Genomic DNA, 24882 nt, shown 5'->3' with positions numbered 1-24882 from the left:
ACCAGGACTTTTGCCCCTGGCATTAAAATATAAAACATAGCCAACCTAATGCCAGGGTTACACTATGTTCCCGGCGGCCATGGCAGCCCTGTTTTGTCAAAACCTAGTAAAATGGGGACAAAACCGGATGGACATGAGAAAACGTGGGGGGACCGACCGAGCAAACGACACAGTCCATGAATGCAGTGGCAGATTTTTATTGGGTCCAAAAATTTGCCTTGGCAGTCACCGTGGGCACAAATGTGCTCCAAAGCTGGCCGGAATCCACGTTTCATCCGTTAAACGTCTTGACAAAACGTGTCAAAACCTTGATCAAAACATTAGAAATGTGAGTGAACCCATCGGAATGTGACTGGCCGGGAGGAAATGTATGGGCATCCGTAGCGGACTGCGGGTCAAACCATAGTGCGGCTTTGAGCTTCCGGGACTCATCAGCCTGTTTTTCCCAACAACCCATCACAGTGATAGACAATAAGAAAAACTAGCAGGACTGAACAAAACTTAACTTTGGAGGAAAAAAATAACCAAAATCCCGAGGCGCACTACGTTTTGGTGAAACGAGACTGCCGTAGCCACAGGGAACATACTGACTGACTGACTGAGTATGGTTTTCTGCTGCTTTTAGCAATGTTCCAGCAATATCACGGTGGGCGACACCAGAAATGGGCTTCACACACTGTACCCATGTTGGGATTCAAACCCGGGCCTTCGAGCGTAACGAGCAAACGCCTTAACCACTAGGCTACCCAACCGCCCCCACAGGGAACTTAGTGTAACCCTAGCATAAAGAAGTATTTTAAAAAAGGTCTTTGGTGTATTGTTTTATTGTAATTATTCAATAAGAAAATGAATAATCTTACATGATTACCTCATCAATATCTGTTTGTCTCTTCAAAACTATTTCTGAAAGAGCGGGCAAATATAACACATGCTATTTATATTTGAGATTACACTTTCTCATTAGTACATATTCTAGTACTTTTGTTGGTTTGAGTCCAATCCGGGATTCGAACCCACTCTCTCCAAGTCAGGCATCTAATCTGCAGCACACAAAGTCAGCCATCTCAGTCAAGCCACTGAGGCTTCCAAAATATAACATGTGTTACATCTGACCACTTTCTAAATGGGCAATATCTTGCTGTTTAATGACACTCATCTTCAGATGTAACGTAATATTGACACTATCCTGCATAGAGGACGAATTCATAGAGGTTATTCCCCATTTCATGTCCATCAGAAGTGATACGCTGTTCACCTGCTGATTATTTCAGGTCCTCAGTTCTTCCGTGACCTTCACCTTCAGTTTGTCTTCCAGAAAACATCTGGACATTGAATATACTACATCACAGCATGGCCTCATCGACTCCTTGTCATGTGTCACACTCCGAGTCACTGTCCAACTTGTTTAATGCACTTCCCACAAATTCCTGGTTGAATTCGTTATTTGATATCTGAAAGGGACAAAAGAGGGTGAGAACACATTCACATATGAAACAAAAGGGTCCTTTCATATTGATTCACTGCTATACCACATGCATTTTTTATATTCATAAGGATATGAGATAGTGAACAAAATTGTTTGAAAGCTGAACTATATCAGCTTGATGTGAGCAGAAAGGTCCAAGTGTCTCATGATGGAAACAGTTGTGACAAATCTAAAGGTACATAAAATGGTTCCTCAGGTGGTCCTTAGACAGATTAACTAAAGCAATATGAAGGAATCAGGTGGTCCTTAGACAGATTAACTATAGCAATATGAAAGAATCAGGTGGTCCTTAGACAGATTAACTAAAATATATGAAAGAATCAGGGCATCATTAGACAGATTAACAAAAGGAATATGACAAAATCAGGTGGTCCTTTACCATAACTTTAAGCTCTGTCAGATTAACTGTGGTAAGATTAAAAATAAAGTAGTCCTTAAAGATATTTGAGTAGTATACATTTACAAGTTTTTCAATTTACATTTATCACTTGTGTGATTGCATCTTAAGCAATATCTTACTTTCCCTTTCTTTAACTTCTTCATGAGCCGCAAGTCAGAATCTAGGTCATCAAGCTCTTCAGTGTCGTTAGTTGGTTGAACTTCCTCCAGTTTCCTCTTCTGTGCACGGAGTTTCTTCTCCACTCTCTTCTTCTTCTTTTCAACCTTCTCCTTCTGTCTGGACCACGGCACGGACTGAAAAGCAAATATCAGAGTTCAAATTTAATGTCACTGTACTGAAAAAACAAAACCATCGTTGACTTGTTTTTTTAAAAATAATTCTAAGCATTCTAAGTTTCCAAGATGGTGTTGAAAGAGAGAAAAATATAAAATACCTTGAGCACAACAAACTGGGCCTATGCCAATGATGCCCATAAATTGTTCACAAATTGCTCAATAAAGTCAATAGTTGTCTCCCTTGGTTTTGCCAGAATCCAAAGATCTGTGCACTCACTTTGGGTGGCCTCTTCATCTTTTTATGCCTCTGCAGCAGCTCCCCACTCTCGATCCTCACCTGGCGCTGCTTCTCCCGATGCTTGTCTCTGAAACCACAATGATAAATATATACCTATCTCCTGATCAGGCGATACAGTAACATAGATGGAACATGAATCAAATACTGGTGCATCCCAAATGTCAACATGACAACGTTAAAGGTAAGCATAAATATTGACAGTTGACATCAAGACCATGAAAGACCATCACTTAAAATACATGCATGTACTTACATCAATAACATATACTGAAATATTTTGAAAACGTTCATTCGAACTTTTGTAAAATTTGCAAAAAATTCAAATTAAGGTGTTCTGTGAAATTAGGCATGACATAATCGATGATGAAGACATAGTCATCATTATTTGTCATTCAAGTAAATAGTGCAAAAATCATTTCCTTGTTCCTGGAGTGAGTGAGTGAGTGAGTTTAGTTTAATGCCGCACTCAGCAATATTCCAGCTATATGGCGGCGGTCTGTAAATAATCAAGTCTATACCAGACAATCCAGCGATCAACAACATGAGCATCGATCTGCGCAATTGGGAACCGATGACACGTGTCAACCAAGTCAGCGAGCCTGACCACCCAATCCTGTTAGTCGCCTCTTACGACAAGCATGGGTTACTGAGATCAATATTCTAACCCAGACCTTCACGGGTCCCCAATGACAATGATTACTGGAGTTAAAGTTGATTATGTGTTTACATTGCGTTACACTATTGTCTAATCACAGAGAAATGTTTAACCAACTCATTGGCACCTGGTATGAACTCACCTGTGGTATGTACCAGAACACCTGTGCCTGATCAATTAGATCAACTGACCTGTGACCATACCAACTCACCTGCATCTGGTATGAACTCCCCTGTGACACATATCAAGCTCACCTGTATCTGGTATGAACTCACCTATAACCCATGCATACTCACCAGCACCTGGTATGAACTCACCTGTATCTGGTATGAACTCACCTGGGACACATACCAACTCACCTGCATCTGGTATGAACTCACCTGGGACACATACCAGCTCACCTACATATGGTATGAACTCACCTGGGACATACCAGCTCACCTGTATCTGGTATGAACTCACCTGTGACCCATACATACTCACCAGCACCTGGTATGAACTCACCTGTACCTGGTATGAACTCACCTGTGGTATGTACCAGATGACCTGTGTCTGATCAATCAGATCAACACACCTGTGAGAGATACCAACTCACCTGTATCTGGTATAAACTCACCTGTGAAATATACCAGCTCACCTATATCTGGTATGAAGTGACCTGTCACATATATCAGCTCACCTTTTTCTGGTATGAACTCACCTGTCACATATACCAGCTCACCTATATCTGGTATGAACTCACCTGTCACATATACCAGCTCACCTACATATGGTATGAACTCACCTGGGACACATACCAGCTCACCTGTATCTGGTATGAACTCACCTGGGACACATCCCAGCTCACCTATATCTGGTATGAACTCACCTGGGACACATACCAGCTCACCTGTATCTGTTATGAACTCACCTGGGACACATCCCAGCTCACCTATATCTGGTATGAACTCACCTGGGACACATCCCAGCTCACCTACATATGGTGTGAACTCCTCCAAATTACCGACTCAGTAGTGATTTGTAGCCACTAACCTGAATGGAATGTTGTCAACATTAATCTCTGCTGGATGAAAGTTGGGAATATCTTTTCCTTTTAATTCTGGCATTTTAGGAATTTTCAGGAGACCAAATCCAGTAGCTAGTTTACCAAAGTCGAGATCTGTGAAGACAACATCAAGGCTGTTTGATAATTAGGTAAACATAACTCTTGAAAAGGAAGCCATGTTCAAAATCATATTTCTGTATATTACAACCACACACATATATTATAGTTATAGGGTCTTGAAAGTTTTGCAAGTATGAAGAGCACTATGAAAACTGTGAGTGACACAAAATCACAATGGTTTAATCATGCAGTCATTTTTTCATCAGACTGTTCACTACTCCTAAAACATAACAACTGCAGAGGGGTACCTTGTTTTTCAGTGATATGTTCAGTGTTTACCCAAGTATCATATTCACCCAAGTATGGGAAGTAAGAGTGAGTTCATCATAATGCCACTTTTAACAATATTGCAGTTATAAAATGGTGTGTCTTCTTGATGAAGTGTGACCCCTTCCCAGTTACATGTGCAGGTGGTACAGGTCCTTTTTTCTACCACTTTGGTGAAAACCATGGGCATGGTTATAGTGCTAACAAACTTAAACACATAATCAGGGAAAACCTGGAAACTAAAAACAAACAAACAAAAAACAATGAGAGATTAGTTGACTCAGCCAACTTTGAGAGAAGTAACACTGAACAAAACTGACCACAACAAAGTTTGCTTACTATCTATCTTGGAAGGGCACTGTGTGGCTTACATTAACAGTCATTGTTAATCACCAACAAGTTTGTTTGGTGTTCATGTTGCAGGCCAGACAAGCCTGTGATTGATAAAATGAGCTTGTGGGAATCAATGACATATAATCGACAAAGTCAACAAATCTAAGACTGACTGAATTTGGTTTTACGCTGCTTTTAGCAATACTCCAGCAACATCACGGCGGGGGACACCAGAAATGGGCTTCACACATTGTACCCATGTGGGGATTCGAACCCGGGTCTTCGGCGTGACGAGCCAACGCTTTAACCATTAGGCTACCCCACCACCCCACAAATCTAAGAACTGCATCCAGCTTTGTAGATAAGCAGAAGAGTTGTGACCAACCTAATGAAACCCGGGCTCAAGGGTACCCCAACAAATACAGATGAACTGTGAAACTATACATCTATAAATTTTCTTGTACTGACCTTTGACCCTGAATATCACGCTACACTCATGTTTGGCGTAGGACTGGACGAAGGACACATAGGCTCTCATCCCCTTCTCATATATTGCCCTGAAAGTTACACATTGCACAATGAGTATCTCTCACAGAAACAACATAAACAGTCAAATTACAGATTTATTGCAATAGATATATACATGTATATATATGTCTATGCAGCATATAATTTAAGGAGACCGCCTCCGTGGTGTAGTGGTTAGAGCATCTGCCCAAGGAGCGGAAGGTCGTGGGTTCGATTCCCGACTGCGTCATACCAAAAGACGTTAAAATATGGTACTTGTTGGTCCCTGCCTGGCGCTCGGCATTAATGGGTACAACAAGGACTGGTCGGGTCGGAGTCAGTATAATGTGTCTGAGTGGGGTATTCATGCTTCATTGCGGCATGGTATCTCAGTGGGCTAGCACTATAAAACCAGCTTATGTCTGGGCTAGTACAAGCAGCCACACATACACATGCATTCATGTCGTCATAGGAGCGAAATATTCTCAAGCACGACGTAAAACCCAATATTTCACCTCACCTATAAATTTTAGGACACAATTCTACTAACTCTTATTCTACATAGATGCTTTCATTTTATACATTTTGTTTGCTAGTCTTCATGCAATCATTTTACGATAATTGATTCGATCACAAGACTCAGGTGTTATGAGACACTATGTATTAAAATGGCCTCTGTAATAAAGTGAATGAGTGAGTGAGTTTAGTTTTACGCCGCTTTTAGCAATATTCCTCCAATATCACCAGAAATGGGCTTCACACATTGTACCCATATGGGGAATCAAACCCAGGTCTTCGGCGTGATGATTGAACACTTTCACCACTAGGCTACTGCTCCCTCTGTGAAAAAGAGCTGTTGGGAAGGATACAGAATGGATCATGTATGTACCACATACCTGTCCTTGCCAGCCAGCTTCTGTACCGCGGGCAGGTAGTTGTGTACCTCCTCTGCCATCTCCAGCTGTTCCATTGGCACCTGTACATAAACACAGAAGATGTGGAGAGCTGTATAGACTGAGTTGGGTTTAACATCACTTTGTTATATTACATCGTGGCAGATTAATGTTGTAGGAAACCTTGAATTGATGCAGGTCTCAGATATTTACCACTTTGGGTTCACCCACAGTCACAATTAAGGTGCTGTGTGAGTGTGTGAGTAGGTATGGTTTTATGCTGGTTTACGCCGCTTTTAGCAATATTCCAACAATATCATGGCAGGGGACGTCAGAAAGGGGCTTCACACATTGTACTCATGTGGGGAATTGAACCTGGGTCTTCAGGGTGAGGAGTGGATGCTTTAACCATTAGACTACCCTACCGTCAATGTCAGTTGCCAATAAACCATAATCAGAGCAAATAGGATTCAAACCCAGACTCATAAGTGACAGGGGCTGGCCCTAGGGAAGCAACTCTGTACAGAGAATTGTGGCACCTTATACCACTGCACCACCTGTCAGGAGAGCTGCATGGAGACATCACAGACAGATTGCAAAATACATAGTGCAATGAATGCTCAGTTATATCACAGCAAGTTGATTCAATCTAGGACCTAGATTTTCGAAGCTCCCCCTAGTGTTAAGATGGTTGTAAATAACATACATCAACATTAACTTTCGACTATCATAGCGCTAAAAGAACTTCGAAAGTCTTGGCCCTGGACTTTTACAACATTGGAGAAACCAACAACAATTTGTATGACATGTACACACCAAGAATCCTCCTCATACACACAGCCAGCTCACCTTCTGGTTGATGCTGATGAAGGTGGTGTAGGTGTCCTCGGCCGGAAGCAGCATCACAAGGGCGTTGCCATTGTTCCCGATCCTAGCTGTACGACCACATCGATGAACGAAAGAACTAAACAGACAGAAATACACACATCAAGACCAGACATTGCAATATTTTGTTACAGTTCCTGGTGTGGAGGTGGGGAAAAACGAAAAAAAAAAGAAGAATATTAGGCCTTCAAAGAAACCATTGAACATGCTGCCATGTGTGCATGGTTGTTCATCTATTGATAAATGATAATAATTAATCAGCAATTTTACATGTTCATTCAGCTGAAAGGAATGTGTAAACATGGGTAAATCCCAGCACTTTGTACTCTTCACTTTATGGTTTGGAGAAATTCTTAAACAAAGTTAAAACAAGAAGACAAAGTCATCAATATCCCCCGCAATGGCAAAATACTCTTCATGATTATGTCTACAAGTTATGATTATGTCAAATATTTAGGTGTGGCTATAGAAGATGAGTATTGAAAGGTTTTTAAAGTTCTGCTCCAAAAAGGAGCACTATCACCAATTTCAGTCTATGTCAAACTTGTTGCCATGGAAATGCCAAAAATATTTTATTCAGTATTCCAAAACTACCAGCAGGCACCAGTACACCACCAGATCTATCTATGTGCCAAGTTTGTGAAGAAATATTGAACGGTTTTAGAGTTCTGCTCCGGAAAAGACAAATGTGCACGGACAGACAGATGGACGTACGCACGCACGTACGCACGCACGGACAGAGACCATTTTAATACCCCCCGCAAAACTCGTTGCGGGGGATAAAAAATATCTAGGGGAAACACAGACTATATCCAAGAACCAAACTAAATGTGACCCCATACTGCTCACGCCTCCCTCCTGCATTAACAGATGTATATTCTGAAAGTTTTCCTTATTACATGAGAAGTGAGTTGTGTCCCTTAGCTGCCCGGGATCAGCTCATGATGAGTTTGGATCCCATAGTCACCTCATCATATTGGTTTGTTCACACCACACTCACACTTAGGATTAAACTGACACGTCATTTTACGATTTTTCTTCTGTGGATTTAAGCTGATGTGTTGTGTTATAAACCAAAGTGATATTCCGTTAAGTTAACTCGCTATGTTAAATTTGCATGGAGTGGCATTACTATCTAAACTAAATAAGCATTTGTTTACCTGGCTGAACTTGGGGGGTCAAACTGTATGACCCAGTGTACTTCAGGAATGTCCACTCCTCGAGCCATCACGTCAGTACAGGTCAACACACCACTGTAACACACATTAGTACAGGTCAACACACCACTCTAACACACATCAGTACAGGTCAATACATCAGTACAGGTCAACACACCACTGTAACACACATCAGTACAGGTCAACACATCACTGTAACACACATCAGTACAGGTCAACACATCACTGTAACACACACCAGTACAGGTAAACACATCACTGTAACACACATCAGAACAGGTCAATACATCAGTACAGGTCAACACATCACTGTAACAGGTCAATACATCAGTACAGGTCAACACATCACTGTAACACACATCAGTACAGGTCAACACACATCAGTGTAACACACACTCACACCAGAACAGGTCAACACATCACTGTAACACACATCAGTACAGGTCAACACATCACACTCAGTAACAACACACCACTACAGGTCAACAGGTCAACACTGTAACACACACCAGTACAGGTAAACACATCACTGTAACACACATCAGAACAGGTCAATACATCAGTACAGGTCAACACACCACTGTAACACACATCAGTACAGGTCAACACACACACACTAACACACATCAGTACAGGTCAACACATCACTGTAACACACATCAGTCAACACATCCACTGTAACATACACATCAGTACAGGTCAACACATCACTGTAACACACATCAGTACAGGTCAACACATCACTGTAACACACATCAGTACAGGTCAACACATCACTGTAACACACACATCAGTACAGGTACAGGTAAACACATCAGTGGTCAACACACATCATACATCAGTACAGGTCAACACATCACTGTAACACACATCAGTACAGGTCAACACACCACTGTAACACTGTAACACACATCAGTACAGGTCAACACATCACTGTAACACACATCAGTACAGGTCAACACATCACTGTAACACACACCAGTACAGGTAAACACATCACTGTAACACACATCAGTACAGGTCAATAAATCAGTACAGGTCAACACACCACTGTAACACACATCAGTACAGGTCAACACACCACTGTAACACACATCAGTACAGGTCAACACATCACTGTAACACACACCAGTACAGGTCAACACATCACTGTAACACACATCAGTACAGGTCAACACATCACTGTAACACACACAGGTACAGGTCAACACATCACTGTAACACACATCAGTACAGGTCAACACATCACTGTAACACACACCAGTACAGGTAAACACATCACTGTAACACACATCAGAACAGGTCAATACATCAGTACAGGTCAACACACCACTGTAACACACATCAGTACAGGTCAACACATCACTGTAACACACATCAGTACAGGTCAACACACCACTGTAACACACATCAGTACAGGTCAACACATCACTGGACAACACAGTACAGGTCAATACATCAGTACAGGTCAACACACCACTGTAACACACATCAGTACAGGTCAACACATCACTGTAACACACATCAGTACAGGTCAACACACCACTGTAACACACATCAGTACAGGTCAACACACCACTGTAACACACACCAGTACAGGTCAACACATCACACTGTCAACACACACATCAGTACAGGTCAACACATCACTGTAACACACATCAGTACAGGTCAACACACCACTGTAACACACATCAGTACAGGTCAACACACCACTGTAACACACATCAGTACAGGTCAACACACCACTGTAACACACACCAGTACAGGTCAACACATCACTGTAACACACATCAGTACAGGTCAACACATCACTGTAACACACATCAGTACAGGTCAACACAGGTAACACACATCAGTACAGGTCAACACATCACTGTAACACACATCAGTACAGGTCAACACACACACACATCAGTACAGGTCAACACACTCACTCACATCAGTACAGGTCAACACACCACAGGTAACACAATGTACTCATCAACACACATCAGTACAGGTCAATCACATCTGTAATACAGGTCAACACACCACTGTAACACACATGCTTTGAAACAGGTCAACACATCATGTACACATTGGTAAGCTGTCGGAAATTCAAAATATCTTGTTTCGTTTCTGTTTCATTTTTCCATGGATAGAGAATCTGGCTCTTCTTTAGAATGCTGGAAAATAAAAACATCAACCATTGTAAAATTGTATCATGGCGTGCCATCTTGATGTGCAAAGTTAGACCAAAGTCATGCAGATCTCACATTTATCACCTTGCTGTAACCCACAACCTAATGGGGGCAGTGGGGTAGGCTAGTGTTAAAGTGTTCGCCTGTCATGGCAAAGACCCGAGTTTGATTCCCCACATGGGTACAATGTGTGAAGCCCATTTCTGGGGTCCCCCGGCGTGATATTGCTGGAATATTGCTAAAAGCGGCGCAAAACCAAACTCACTCACTCACAACCACGGGTACAGTGCTGACAAACCAAGAAACATGATATGGGTGAACCAGGATCCTGGGAGCTAAAGAGAAGTAGTTCGATGTGAAGTACATATACTCACTGTTGGAGGGCACGGGAGAAGTAATCCACGCTGGCACATGTGCTGAAGAACACCATCACCTTCTCCTGCTTGTGTTCCTTGAGGAAGTGGAGCAGCTGGTTGAACTTCTCGTCTGCATCCACGATCTAAGTCAACACAAAGATGTCAAATTATTTCTTCCCTCATCCTTGCCGAATGTCCTCTGCCAGTGACACATCCTACATGTATAAATGGACATCAAACTGAATTACAGTTAGTGGAAAATGGTCAAAAGGTTGTTCCAGATGGGTTTTCAAAACGGCTGTTGTAGCAACCATGTAAAATTTATACAAACCTGTAGAGGTTATGAATTCTTTGAAGAAAGTCCTCCTTGGGGTACATATAAGCATTTAAATGTCCATTTTAAATCCTATGACAGTTGTAACTATATTTTTTAATAAAATATTTACAAAACAAAAAACTCGTTTTTGTCTTGTGAGACCACCCCTACAGGGCCCCACCGGACCCCCTACAGCCAAGAGCAGGTAACTCTCGCCGTCTACCTCGTACCTCACTTTTCATGCTGAACGTGTCAGACAGAATGAGGGGAGGCGGGTGGCCGTACCCCAAGGAGGACTTTCTTCAAAGAATTCATAACCTCTACAGGTTTGTATCATTCTTTTTCAGAAGAAGTCCTCCTTGGGGTACATATAAGCATATGACAGACTCCCAAAGATATTAGACAACGGGAGTGGCATTCTGTCTGGCAACAACTAAACCCGTGGTGGAGTGAAATCGACAACCGATACGGAAATAGAAAAAACACCTAGCGAGCCACCTGACCGCTGATGCCAATCAGACGGGGGCGTGAACTAGAGAGCCCAAGCTTATATTTCAATTGGCTCAAATCAATTATGACATAAAACCCCATCCCCAACCATTACAATGGAAAGAAATGTATGGGGACATGCCGAAACAACTCCCAACCCTAATATAGCCCCAGCCAGAGAAGCGTGGCGAGAGGTATAAGGGTAGGGATGGCGTAAAAATTTAAACGCTAAAAAGCCAATAACCCAGGAGTCGAGCTAATAAGTACTGCAAGCTAATGCTCGAATGCACCCCTCCTGTTTGGAAGAGGGATTGCCGGGACCTCGATAAAACCCAGAGAAATTATTAGCCTGGCTAAAATCTTTCTGAGGAATCGAGCAGTACAAAGCGCCATGCATTGTGCAGTGAAAAACAGGATAAAACACCCCCACCAAATACTCTCGGTGAGGAGGGTAAGTGTAGACCACCATCCCACAAAGCTGATTAACACAGACTCCCAAATACCGAAGTCTCGGGAAGAGGGAAAATACTGTAAGCGTACAAAAATCCCTGAATAGCGAAAAGCGTGGCGAACATGTGTTGGCTCACCATTACACTCACGTGACATGCGTGACATGCGAAGAGGCATACCAAACAGTGCCCGTGGGGATTCGTGCCCAATTCCGTCGCCAAAGGCGGGTTAATAACATATGACTGGTTAAAGCGTTCAAAAGCGGACCCGCCCCTCTTGAAGAGGACATAAGGGACGTATGTACACCCAAACTCGACCCAACCCGAAAGGATGGTAAGGCTAATACGATGTAGTGATATGAAATATATCGACATTAAACACAGAACCGATACCAATGACCAGTTACTAACTTGGTCAGGGTGGCAGGACACTCTCCACTGGAGAGAACCGAAAGACTGAACATAGCACGATCCTTAGAATGCGTGTCAAGTTGGTAATGGCGAATGAAGGTGTTCTGCCGGCTCGAAAGAGCGACAGAACCGATCTCTTCATTCAGCAGTGCCGCTGTGTATTGCCAACAAAGCGGCATCTGCCCTACCCAGTCTGCCTTCAACCCCTCGGGGGGGAGGTACACCTTATCATTGTAACCGAACAATTACGGAAACAAGTCAACGACATAAAGTGCGCTTGCTAGCAGACTCCCCAGTCTTCCCGCCACCAAACAGAACACATGGGTACCCGTACGGATCCCTTTTGTTCGTTCGTTCGTGACAGTCATGGGTGAGCAATCGAAAGATTGGTCCCTGGTGTGGAAGGCTAGGTAAGGGGTGGAAGTGCGACGTGAGCAGTCACGTGGAAAGCAATATCGCACTGAGAGTGGTAGGTATCCGGGAGGCGAATACGGACATGATCAGTATAAAATACTGTCAGTGTCGGGTCAGTGGGAATCGCATGGATGTACTCGACCCTTCTACCAGAGCTCACCACAACAAGTAAAGTCGTCTTCCACGTCAACAAGTGAAGTGAGAGGGACGATATACTTGAAAAATCAGGGCCAGACAGCCAATTGAGAATAAGTGGCAATTTTAAGGTGGGCTGGGTCGCCGCCCGGTGTCGAACCCTGTTCATGCCAGCTACGACGCGATGTACGAGAGGATGCTGCCTAGGCAGAGCACCTTCGAACGAGATGTGAAACGTGGAAATAGCCATGGAGTACCCGGGAATGGTGGAGGTCATAAGGCTCTCAACCAAAACGAGGTTATAGTAACTCCAATATCCGAACTAAATCCGCAGAATAGGGATTATGAAATCCCCCTATCTGCACACCAGCGCGCCCCACCTATCAACACACTGAACGGGTGTCGAATCCCGCCTCGAAGCCAGAATTGTGTCTGCAACGGTTGCAGGAATTCCGCGTGTCTGGGTGTTATACCCGACAGAGGCCAAGCCACCCAGTGAATCCGAGTGTGGCGCCCCGTTCAGAGTGAGAATGTCTGGCCGAAAAGGTCATTCGAATCCCGGCGTGAGGGATCGAACACCAACCTGACTGCTGTCAATTCCAGCACATTGATGTGCAGGTTGTGACTTCGTCGTCAAGAGACTGCAGGTCGCCCAGAACATCGCCCTAACCCGGTAGGGATGTATCTGGCTGGACTGAAGCGACGGTGTCTCCAGCGGGGGGACCCTCGGAGAGACGCCTGACGTCTGTCCATCTGACTGCGTGAGGTTGACAATTCCGCCCAGTTTCGTAAGACTGACCAACACTGATCGTGAGGTCCCCAGACTCAATAGTTATGCTAAAACCACGATGAGCCAGTCGCCTAGGTACGGGTGACAACACCGGCACTGCGATCTGGCTATCTGAGCTGTAATAAACCTCAATTTGGTGAACACCCTTGGCGCCGTAATGTAGCCTAAGGGGAGCACACGAAACTGGTAGCGCGTCCCGTCAAACAAGAACCGAAGGTAAGTCTTGAAATCAGGGTGCAATGGAACAAGGAGGTACGCGACCTCCAGCTCGATTGATGTGCACCAATCCCCTGTCGACAGATGAGATCACCGAGCGCGGTGTCTCCATCTTGAAGGACAGTACCTCTATTAACTTGTTCAGCTCTCAGATGAGAATGGGTCTGCACATTCCGTTCTTAATGGCAACGATGAAATAAATGGAGTCAAACCCCACATTGTCCTGACCATTGGAAACCACCACGTTGGTTGCCTTGCCCAGCAGAGACTGGATCTCGGCACGGAGTATTTTCGCCGTCTCCCGGGAAGCCGACACTGGAGTGTGTCGCTCCGACCGGGGATTGCGGCAGAATACAGTAAACCCCAGCAGTCGGCAACTTAATGTTTGCCGGTGCCTGGGCACCTGAGGAATTAACCAGAAGCTCAACGGACTTCCGTATTCCTCGAGACAGTCCCGGGTGTCATAGGCCCATAACCGCACTCATCATTTGGCTGGCACAGCTACAATGCAGTCCCTAGCCAGATGAGAGTTGAGACCTCCGTCAGATGCCGCCCAGAGTCGCCGACGAAAAAATACCACCGGCGCTCTCTCCCCTTTCCACCAGCTCCCTCAGCAGAGCTGAGAGATGCGCCGAGTGGAGCATACAATGTTGAGCTGTTAAGGGGAAAGAACGGCAGACTGACGGCAGAGTGTGAGGCCTTGTCCCGTATGCCTTGCTGGAAGCAGGCTTCTCTCCGGGAGGCGAACTCCAAAGGTTCGGGTATTCGACGTGGACAACACCCCGAGGCAACACAGCCGCGATTCTATCTCGCACTTGCCTCAGGGACGAACCTACTCAGTGGTAAGGTCAAAGTAGCACAACCGGCACACTCGATAGCATCTTGGTCAAGACGTCGATAAACATCAGGCCGAGACCTGAACTACCGGCGCCGGGAATCTGCGCCCTACCAGTGCCGAAGCCTGGGTTGGTGCTACCCATGGGGCTCAGAGAATCCGAAGCTCATCTTGGCTGTAGGGGGTCTGGTGGGGCCCTGTAGGGGTGGTCTCACAAGACAAAAACGAGTTTTTTGTTTTGTCAATATTTTATTAAAAAATATAGTTACAACTGTCGTAGGATTTAAAATGGACATTTAAATGCTTATATGTACCCCAAGGAGGACTTCTTCTGAAAAAAGAATGAATGTTCTTTGTCAAATTCAAGTGGCTTCATTGTTTGATACAAGAATGTTTCAGCTTCTCTAAGAGATTCAGAATGATCACAGCCAAGCATGCAAGACACTTGAATTTCAGACAGGTGAGAAAATAAAATCTGACTTTGTACATTTCACATTAAGAAATGGCCTGTTTGAAACATAACAGAAGACATTCTGTTAGGGCACCAGTGTCTTCTCCAGGATGAGTGAGTGGATCGGCCCTTACCATGTAGTAGTTCTTGAGAGTCAGTGGCGTCCTCTGCAGCGACTCAGACTCCGTTGACAACTTCTCCTTCACTGTGATCCTCAATGGGTTCCTCAGCCCTGCTCGGATCAGATTCTCCACCTCATCTGTCTGGGTGGCCGAGAACAGACCAGTCCGCCGCTGTTTGGGGAGGTAACTCAGGATAGTGTTGATGCTGGAATATAGAAAGGTAGCTACTAAACAATCCCAGCCTCATTTGTCATTTGTCATTTGAGTGAGCTTGTAGATGGGTGTGTGGGTGTGTTTGTGGCTGCGTGTGTGTGTGTGTGGCTGGGTGTGTTGGTGGGTGTGTGGCTGGGTGTGTGGGTGTGTGTGGATATGTGGGTGTGGGTGTGTGGGTGGATATGTGGGTGTGTGGATATGTGGGTGTGTGTCTGGGTGTGTGTGTGTGTGTCTGGGTGCATGGATGCATCTCAGCGGTATGAGAACAGATGTGTCCATTGTTCTTTGAAATTATTGTCTGCTAAAATATCAGCAACGTCATGAACATCTATGGACTGGCCTGTGAAATCAGTCCAAGGGACCTCAGTGGTTGTCTGTGAATGGAGACCAACATAATCAGCATCAGTTTTTTTCTCAGCTCACCTAATAGTCAATTCAACATTTCTTGAAAAGTCTTAAAGTAAGGCCAGAAATGCTTGGAAAACGCTTTTTGGCTTCAATATCAATATGATGAATTTGACACAAGATAAAAGCACATATATGATACATGTACCTAGTTGGATATTAAAGCTCAGATGAAAAAATGCACTTGAGGGTGACTTCACAGGAGGAAATTTTGACGTTTTTAACAACATTCATAAATAAAGTACAAACTGTACAGACTATAATACAGACTGTAATTATTCATATAGCCTCAACTAATTAAATTACATAAATGATTGTAAGAAGTTTTGGTTTTTTAACACCTATATGTGAAAAAGATGGAACTCTTGTAGTAGTTATATTCAAAATACTTACGTAAAAAATCTCTTAATTCAAATTGCATAGATAATCTTGTTCACCCATAGAAGTTTCACTTTGTGTATGAGCACTGAACTGGCAACATGTGACTTGATATCTCTGTAGAACAATTAATTTCAACTTTATGCCAGTATTTCATACTGGAGAAACAAAGGGGGAAACCTCTCGTCAGCTATGACAATTTTTACTATAGTGTAAAGCCCTTAATTTGACATATAGTCAGGTTTACAAAGTTGTAAACAAATCAGTTACCTCAGGGGTCGTGTCAAAATCAAAGCCAGGTAGGAAACACAAATTGGATAGTTTGATAAGGGTGTCATATGCCATGCAGTTTATAAACTGTATGTATGACGTGTTCTAAAATACAAGATGAGATCAAAGATACAATAGTCTCGAAAACAACACTTATTGTAGCTCTGGTAGAAATGGGGTTCAGGTACACCAAAAGGGGAGATGTCAGAGCTGTGTTTAGAGAAAAGTACTCAATCCTGTCCATGCGATCAGCTTATCTCAGAACAGTTCAAGAATACCGCAATTTGGGGTTTCAAATTATATACCTTGATGAAACCTGGTGTAATAAAAATCACTCAACCGATCGGATATGGCTTCCTTCAGATTGTTCTAAGGCACCAGTGTTACCATCAGGCAAAGATAGACACCCGATCATCTTGCATGCTGGTACCCGTAGCAAGGGACTGATTGGGGGTTGTGACTTTGTTTTTGAGGCCAAGAAATCTGATGGTGATTACCATAGCGAAATGAACGGGCAGGTATTTTTGGATTGGTCCGAACATCAGCTTTTACCGCAGCTGGACGAACCAAGCGTTAGCATTTTGGATAACTTTACCATAACCTGTATGTCCCTGGTACCATCTCACCCACCATGAGCAATCTCAAGGCTCAGTTACAGGATTTTCTCACTTCCTGTAACGTGCCTTACAGGCAATCAGAAACAAAGCCCAGCTCATGGAAAAAAATCCGGCAGCAAAAAAAGCCAATCCAGTACATCACTGACGAACTAGCTGCAAAACAAGACCACATAGCACTGCGTACATGTACACCAGCTTAGTCCCATCGAGCTGATCTGGGGTAACTGTAAGGAGTTTATTGCTCTCAATGATACCACATTCATGCTTTCAGACCTTAAAGAGCTTGTGTATGCTTCTTTTGTGAGAATTACCCCAGATGTGTGGCAAAAGGCTGAAGACTGTGTTCTCAAAATCAAGGACGAATACCGTCTGCGGCACCTGTTGTAATTCCGCTGGAGTCCTTGACCAGCAGTGATACTGACACTTGATATTTTGAGACGGGTCCCTGACATGTACTGCCCATGCATTACATAATGCTGTCGCCCTGTCTGCCTGCCAGGTGGGTCACAGTATAGTTTGTTTCTTTGAAGTTTTTTCGATATTTTATGAGTAATCATTTTGATTAGGAAATGATACACCATGATTACTCACATGCCATATTAGGTCGAGGTGGTATGAATGATTTAATGTGAGTTTTTTAATCTGAAATATCAACCATTATCAAATAATTGCCAAAAAGCATTTTCCAAGCATTTCTTGCCTTACTTTAGCGACAACACTGTTCCAGTTGTTGTTCCACACAGGAATATACAACTCATATCAAGTGGATAAAAAAAACTGGTTAGGCAAACCAGTGATCGATAGCATGAATGGTGAACATGAGCAGGGAATGATGGTACATAATCGGCAGAGGCAATAGGAATATCACCTGGCCCTTATTTGAATCTGTCCTCACGGCTCAGTAGGAACCAAGACTTTTATTCAACACACATTCCCCAAAACAGTAAATACAATCACAGTAAATACCGGCATGCTGAAGCCTGAACATAAAGATAGGAAATATGCACATTTACCTGGCTGTAAATCCCATGTCCAGCAGTCGGTCAGCTTCATCCAAGACAAGCACCTCCTGAATAAATGTAGAAGTAAGTGAATTCAGACGTTAAAACCTTAAAAGCCTAAGTCGATCATATTTCAAATATCCCACGATATTCCTTTTTCTTTAAACACAAAGTAACAAGTATTTTTACACTAACGATTAAAGTAAAACAATTAGGGTTTAGATGGCTCGCTGAAGCAGGAGAAAGGTTCACAGTCCGTTAAATTCCAACACAGTTAATTGTAGATTAATGAACACCTAAAGTAGAACTGGTAGAAACAAAAGAGCAACCCCCAATTGTACCCACCAGGGCCTTGACGCTACCAGCCAGGTTAAATGCGCCTTGCTTCCTCTGGAACATGTCTTCCATCCGACCTGGTGTAGCTATCACAATATTACCTCTGTTGATAACACAAAAACATACCATAAACAAAATGAAGAGGCGACCACATCTTTTTCCCTCATGCTATGTGTGACGATAAACTTAGTTATGTCAGGGTAACCACGAGAGAACTCGGACCAACCAGTCTTTGTTTCTTTACTAGCTATAAAACTTCTTCACAAAAGAGTGAGTATGATTTAATGCCGCTTTTAGCAATATTCCAGCAATATCACGGTGGTGGACTGAAATGGGCTTCACACATTGCAACCATGTGGGAAATCGAACCTGGGTCTCCAGTGTGACGCGTGAATGTTTTAACTACTAGGCTACCCCACTGCCCCGTCTTGACAAAAGAACACCTATTCAGTTAGTGAGTGAGTTGTGTTTTATGCCACTTTCAGCAATATTCCAGCAATATCACAGCAGGGGACACCAGAAATGGGCTTCACCATACCCATGTGGCGAATCGAACTGGCTCTTCGGTGTGACAGGCAAACGCTTTAACCACTACACTACCCCACCACCCCACACCTAATCAGAACACAAATATAAACTCAGTAGTCTACCCTTTGGTCTGGGGACATACACCATCCCTGTCAATGTAATAGCATGCTGTGTATCATTTTCCATGCAAAACTGTATATATTATGGTTATTCTTGGGACTTGACACTAAACATGCCATTCTCCAAGCTCCACTCGCGCATCTATAGAAGTTTAGATGATGTGTTTCTATGCAGGTGTTGCCAGATCCTCACACCGGGAGGTATTGCAATGGAGCAAAATGTGATTAAAGAGACTGGGTCCAATCATTGACTAAACTGACATCAGACATTGAATTCTGATAAAAATAATGCATGATTTTATTAATGATTATATTTGGAAATAGTATCAAAAATGATATCCTCATACTGATAGTGATATGAACATGCATATCAAAACATGGACACAGCTTGTTTTGTTTGTTATCGTTTTACCCATATTCAGCAATATTCGGTTACAACCAAGACTAGTCCAGACTGACCGACTGACTGAGTTTGGTTTTACGCCGCTTTTAGCAATATTCCAGCAACATCACGGCAGGGGACACCAGAAATGGGCTTCACACATTGTACCCATGTGGGGATTCGAACCCGGGTCTTCAGCGTGACGAGCCATATGCTTTAACCACTAGGCTACCCCACCGCCCCACTAGTCCAGACTATCTAATGACTGACATTATGAGCCTTATTATTATTCATACACGTCAACACGTTGACCACACAATTCATTTACTTGCCTCTTACAACAATCATAGGTTCTTGGATCTACGTACTTACCTGGATTCCACTCGGGATCTTGTGTTTGAAAACTTACATTACAATACATATCAATGCATCAATCTTGAATTATGAAGCTACTTGCCCATGTGCGAGGAACTTGTCGATATTAGCCCCAACATTAGCACCCCCTATGAAGAGTACTGAGGAGAAGTCAGAGAAGTATTGGAGGAAGTGGGAGAGGACCTCGTCGATCTGTATGGCCAGTTCTCGCGTCGGCGTCAGGATCACTGCACCCACCTGTAACCATGGTAACGCCATGCTTCAACTAATTTCTACCAGTGTCATATATTACTGACAAGGTTGGGATAGTTTGCAGGTGTGTGAGTGAGCAATGGTACATCAAGGCAGGGGGACAGTAAGGACAGATGTCACATATCAATAATCATAGCATTATTGAAATGTGAGGTGAAATTGGGTTTTACGTCGTGCTTGAGAATATTTCGCTCATATGACGAAGTGTATGCGTGTGTATGTGTATGTGCAGCTGCTTGTACTAGCCCAGATTGAAGCTGGTTTTATAGTGCTAGCCCACTGAGATACCATGCCGCAGTGAAGCATGAATACCCCACTCAGACACAGTATACTGACTCCGAGCCGACAAGTCCTTGTTGTATCAATTAATGCCGAGCGCCAGGCAGGGACCAACAAGTACCATATTTTAACGTCTTTTGGTATGATGCGGTCGGGGATCAAACCCGCGACCTTCCGCTTTCCGGACGGACGCTCTAACCACTACACCATGGAGGTGGTCCATAGGAATATTGAGAATCAAACAATGAAAGTTTTTTTGACAAGCAATTCCTTCAAATCGACGCTTATCCCATTGCTTCATAACAGTATACAAGGTACCAGCATTTCAAATAGACCATTCTCAGAGATCAGGATACTAGTAATAGACAGTCAACATTCAAAACATGCAGGCCTGAAGATTTTGGTTTGAAAGAATTGATAATATAAACTCATTACACAGCCATAAATTATTCGCATCTGTAGTTATTTGTCCTTATTGTTCAGTTCATAGCATAAAGGAAAATATCTGAATTGACAAGTTTGTAACCAGACTGGAAGTGTATTAGACTTGCTTGTCTGGCAAACTGGCTCAAATTTATCAGAATTTTAAACATTGAAGTCAATTTTATTTCAACAATGGACTAATATGAAAACTATATACTATCAATCAGGGTTTAGAAAGTAAATGTGTTGAGACTGGAGATTTCTTAAAGAAATTTGATCTTATGAGATTAAGTAGAGCTGGAGGATAAGGGGAGACTGCCCAGATTCATCAATTACCTCATGTTTCTTCAGGGGAGTCTCTCTTTTCTTCAACATTTCCAGCAGAGGGAGAAGAAAGGCCAGCGTCTTCCCACTTCCTGTAACTGCCTCAACAGCAACATCTTTGTTCCGCAGGAACTGCGGGATACATGCTGCCTGGAATAGATGCATAACGTGATAAAGATCGAAGAATAAATGTTGCTAATGCACACAGCTACAACTTTAGCAATACCAAGATAGTTGGCTAGGAGATAAACATCATGTGTTGGCCAATTTCTGGGTGTTTTTGAGTATTTGAAGCACGGGAATTCATTTGGAACCGACGGCATCAGACGGAGGTTTCAAATGAAATATTCCAATAACTTCCAACATGATGTTTATCATTATAAACACAATAACAAAAGGTCCACAATGTTTTGTGTCTGCACTAAACAAAATGTTTTATCGACATGTCGATAAACATCAAAAATTTCTGTAATTTGAAGCCAAAAGGTCCACACATGTTTTGTGTCTGCACTCATTGACATCGAGTACGGGTACAGCAGTGAAATGTCATCAGCCGGCCGTTTCGGCTGTCTCTCATATGGTAGCATCTGGAACTGCTCATTTGTGACATCATTCGGACTTTACTTCACAATATGATTTGAATGACGTCATCACAGCTGACGACATAACAATACAATGGTGTGAGCGATGTTTGTATGTAATAATACGCAGCAAATTTCCGAGAATCGAATACCATTTGATCATGTTTTTCAACCAATCAGATTAAAGAACACAGTGACTGTTGGTTTACAATTTAGTTTTAGTAAGGCAAACCAGAGGTTGATCGCATGAGCAAGAAACAGGCAGTCGGGTAAAAATAACACACTCTCGAGGGGGAACACACTTTACTGGAACATGGGTTATCTGTACAGTCCTATGCCCAGAGTGAGTGAGTGAGTGAGTGAGTGAGTGAGTGAGTGAGTGAGTGAGTGAGTGAGTGAGTGAGTGAGTGAGTGAGTGAGTGAGTGAGTGAGTGAGTGAGTGAGTGAGTGAGTGAGTGAGTGAGTGAGTGAGTGAGTGAGTGAGTGAGTGAGTGAGTGAGTGAGTGAGTGAGTGAGTGAGTGAGTGAGTGAGTGAGTGAGTGAGTGAGTGAGTGAGGTGAGTGAGTGAGTGAGTGAGTGAGTGAGTGAGTGAGTGAGTGAGTGAGTGAGTGAGTGAGTGAGTGAGTGAGTGAGTGAGTGAGTGAGTGAGTGAGTGAGTGAGTGAGTGTTAGTTAGTTAGTTAGTTAGTTAGTTAGTTAGTTTAGTTTTACCCCGCTTTTAGCAATATTCCAGCAATATCACAGCGGGAGACACCAGAAATGGGCTTCACACATTGTACCCATGTGGGGAATCGAACCCAGGGCCTCGGCAGGACGAGCAAACGCCTTAACCGCTAGGCTTCCCCACCGCCCTCCTATGCCCAGAGAAATTGTCAGGATTAATGTGTCATGCATATGGGGTACTGTATTTATACTATAGATCTTCCAAGATGATCACTCAAAAGGCAAGGTTGTAGGGTCACATGGTCTGAATTGACAGTCTCTGGTCTAACAAGGTCTTTGGTCTAGTTGTGCCTCTGGTCTAATAATGAGCTTGATTGTCAAGGACCCTTAAACATCTTGAATAAGTCTTTGGTCTTACAGAATCTCTGGACTAACAGGGTTCCTTGTCTAACAGATCTATGTACCGACAGGGTCTCTAGACTTAGTTGAGATTCTGCACTATATCGGTCTTTGGACTAGGAGGGTTTTAGTGTAGATATGGATTTTTTTGCAGGACTTGGTACCTACTCACTGCTGAGGGAACAGACAGACATACCTGAACTGGGGTCATCCGTTTGAACTTGAGAGCTTTAATAGCACTTAATGTTTCCTTGCTTAAAAGACTGGATAGTGAAGTCCACTTGACATCCATCTTTGATGAGCAGCTTCTGATGAAGAAATTCCTGTGATTATGTTTATAATTGATTGATCAACACGTTAGCCAGTAGTAACATAATGATAGAGATCACGTAGTTACGCCAAAATGCACTAGCTGCATTGGGCAGATCCTGGCAATGAGCCCACCATATTTCTCATAAATGTCAACTGTGACCTTTGCCATGACACTTTATGTATGTGCAGCATTGTGCACCCGACCTTCTTCAAGATCCTGGATACACATCTGGCAGAAACTATATTAACAGGATATAGCACATAACCATAACCTTTTCATGCCGCTTGATTATCTCTACAACATTTTCATATTGTATACATTCTGGCGGAGCGGGGTGTTTATTCGCTTATTTCGAACTTCAACACCCTACTTCCAAAAGATTGGCGCCGCCATAGCTGGAATATTGCTGAGTGCGGCGTAAAACTAAACTCAATCACTCACTCCAAAAGATTGGCGAACAGGTGTCCGCTGTTCTGTAAGCTGTAGACTGCCAGTTGTCCAGACGGACCATTTTGATTGTAGTTGACTTGAGGGCCAGGCGATAAAACATGGTTTATCATCTATTTCGATACATGTGTTCATGAACTTCATTTTCAGATCGGTCACCAAAAAACTCGACTGTGACTGTGAGAGTGTAGATGATCTTTGTCACAAACAACCCAGATTTTAAATTACGACTGGTCATAGTGTAGATAGTAGATACAACTAAATGGTTTACTTACTAGTTACTCAGGGATTGTGGTATGTAATCAGTGTTTCTGTTATTGTTATTTCACATGCCACATGGAGGCTGACATATTGGTTTCTCTAAATTCAGGATCGGAGTTCAGAAACTGAGTTTCTGTCTACTATAAAAGCGTAGTTTTCTGCGCATACAAAACGTAGAACCAGTTTGATTCCTTTTAAAGTACGAATCTAAAACGAACCATAGCTTCCAGAATACAGATGTTTTTTAAAATTTCATAATAAACATAATAATGATTTTGAACCAAATTTCCGATTAATTTTGTAACAAAATTTATTTGTGTTATTTTCTTAACATATGTTTGAATATCCAAAAGATCTTTCGGTTTTTTTGGCCCTTACATGTGAATATTGTGTTACGATTAAATAGATGAAAAATATTACACTTTGTAGTAGGAGGTAATCAAAATAGTTCAAATATTTGGGGAGTATCATTCAAAAAATGGATATTTTATAGTGCTTCAAGGTCATGTTATGAACTTGATGAAATATTCTATTAATATGTTTAGTTGGTTTTGAGTATTCATGACTTAGCTATTGTGTATTCATGCTTTGCTATTATTTTCAATACCACAGCAAGTCCTGCATATAACAAGAAGTACCATATCTACATATGTGTGATGTGATGTGGCCAGGGGACTGAACCACTGACCTCCCATAGAGGATGCTTAGTCCAATGGAACACATTAAAAGATTCAGTTCTCCTCCCTTTGAAAGTTTCTCTATTTGATGTAACAAAATGGAACTTCCCACAATACCAACCATCATGAAA

At 42.9% G+C, this 24882-nt stretch overlaps 1 protein-coding gene across 1 annotated transcript; it reads right to left on the bottom strand.

Moving 5' to 3' along the window:
• Positions 1–808: 808 nt before the first annotated feature.
• Positions 809–24185, bottom strand: LOC124277561 (ATP-dependent RNA helicase DDX55-like). The gene is made up of 17 exons (XM_046713278.1): positions 24089–24185; positions 23250–23361; positions 21424–21561; positions 20216–20370; positions 18739–18832; positions 18406–18461; positions 15522–15714; positions 10900–11024; positions 10427–10510; positions 8325–8420; positions 7129–7243; positions 6283–6362; positions 5348–5436; positions 4147–4273; positions 2439–2526; positions 2006–2179; positions 809–1451 (listed from the first exon to the last, which is right to left on the bottom strand). Exons 2-17 carry the CDS (start codon positions 23343–23345, stop codon positions 1371–1373), a joined length of 1791 nt encoding a protein of 596 aa, XP_046569234.1. The 5' UTR covers positions 23346–23361; positions 24089–24185; the 3' UTR covers positions 809–1370.
• Between the last annotated feature and the right edge of the window lie 697 nt (positions 24186–24882).

The sequence above is a fragment of the Haliotis rubra genome, unplaced genomic scaffold (genome assembly GCF_003918875.1).
Source record: "Haliotis rubra isolate DU_JTF1 unplaced genomic scaffold, ASM391887v1 Scf223, whole genome shotgun sequence".
Lineage (NCBI taxonomy): Eukaryota > Metazoa > Mollusca > Gastropoda > Lepetellida > Haliotidae > Haliotis > Haliotis rubra.
The sequence above is the reverse complement of the archived record's forward strand: the minus strand, read 5'-3'. Positions and strand labels throughout refer to the sequence as shown.

Coding starts and splice junctions, on each gene's coding strand:
- LOC124277561 (XM_046713278.1), bottom strand. CDS start 23,345: ATGGATGTCAAGTGGACTTCACTATCCAGTCTTTTAAGCAAGGAAACA. Junction 18,833..20,215: donor GACAAGTTCCTCGCACATGG/GCAAGTAGCTTC, acceptor TGTTATCAACAG/AGGTAATATTGTGATAGCTA. Junction 15,715..18,405: donor GACATGGGATTTACAGCCAG/GTAAATGTGCAT, acceptor TCTATATTCCAG/CATCAACACTATCCTGAGTT.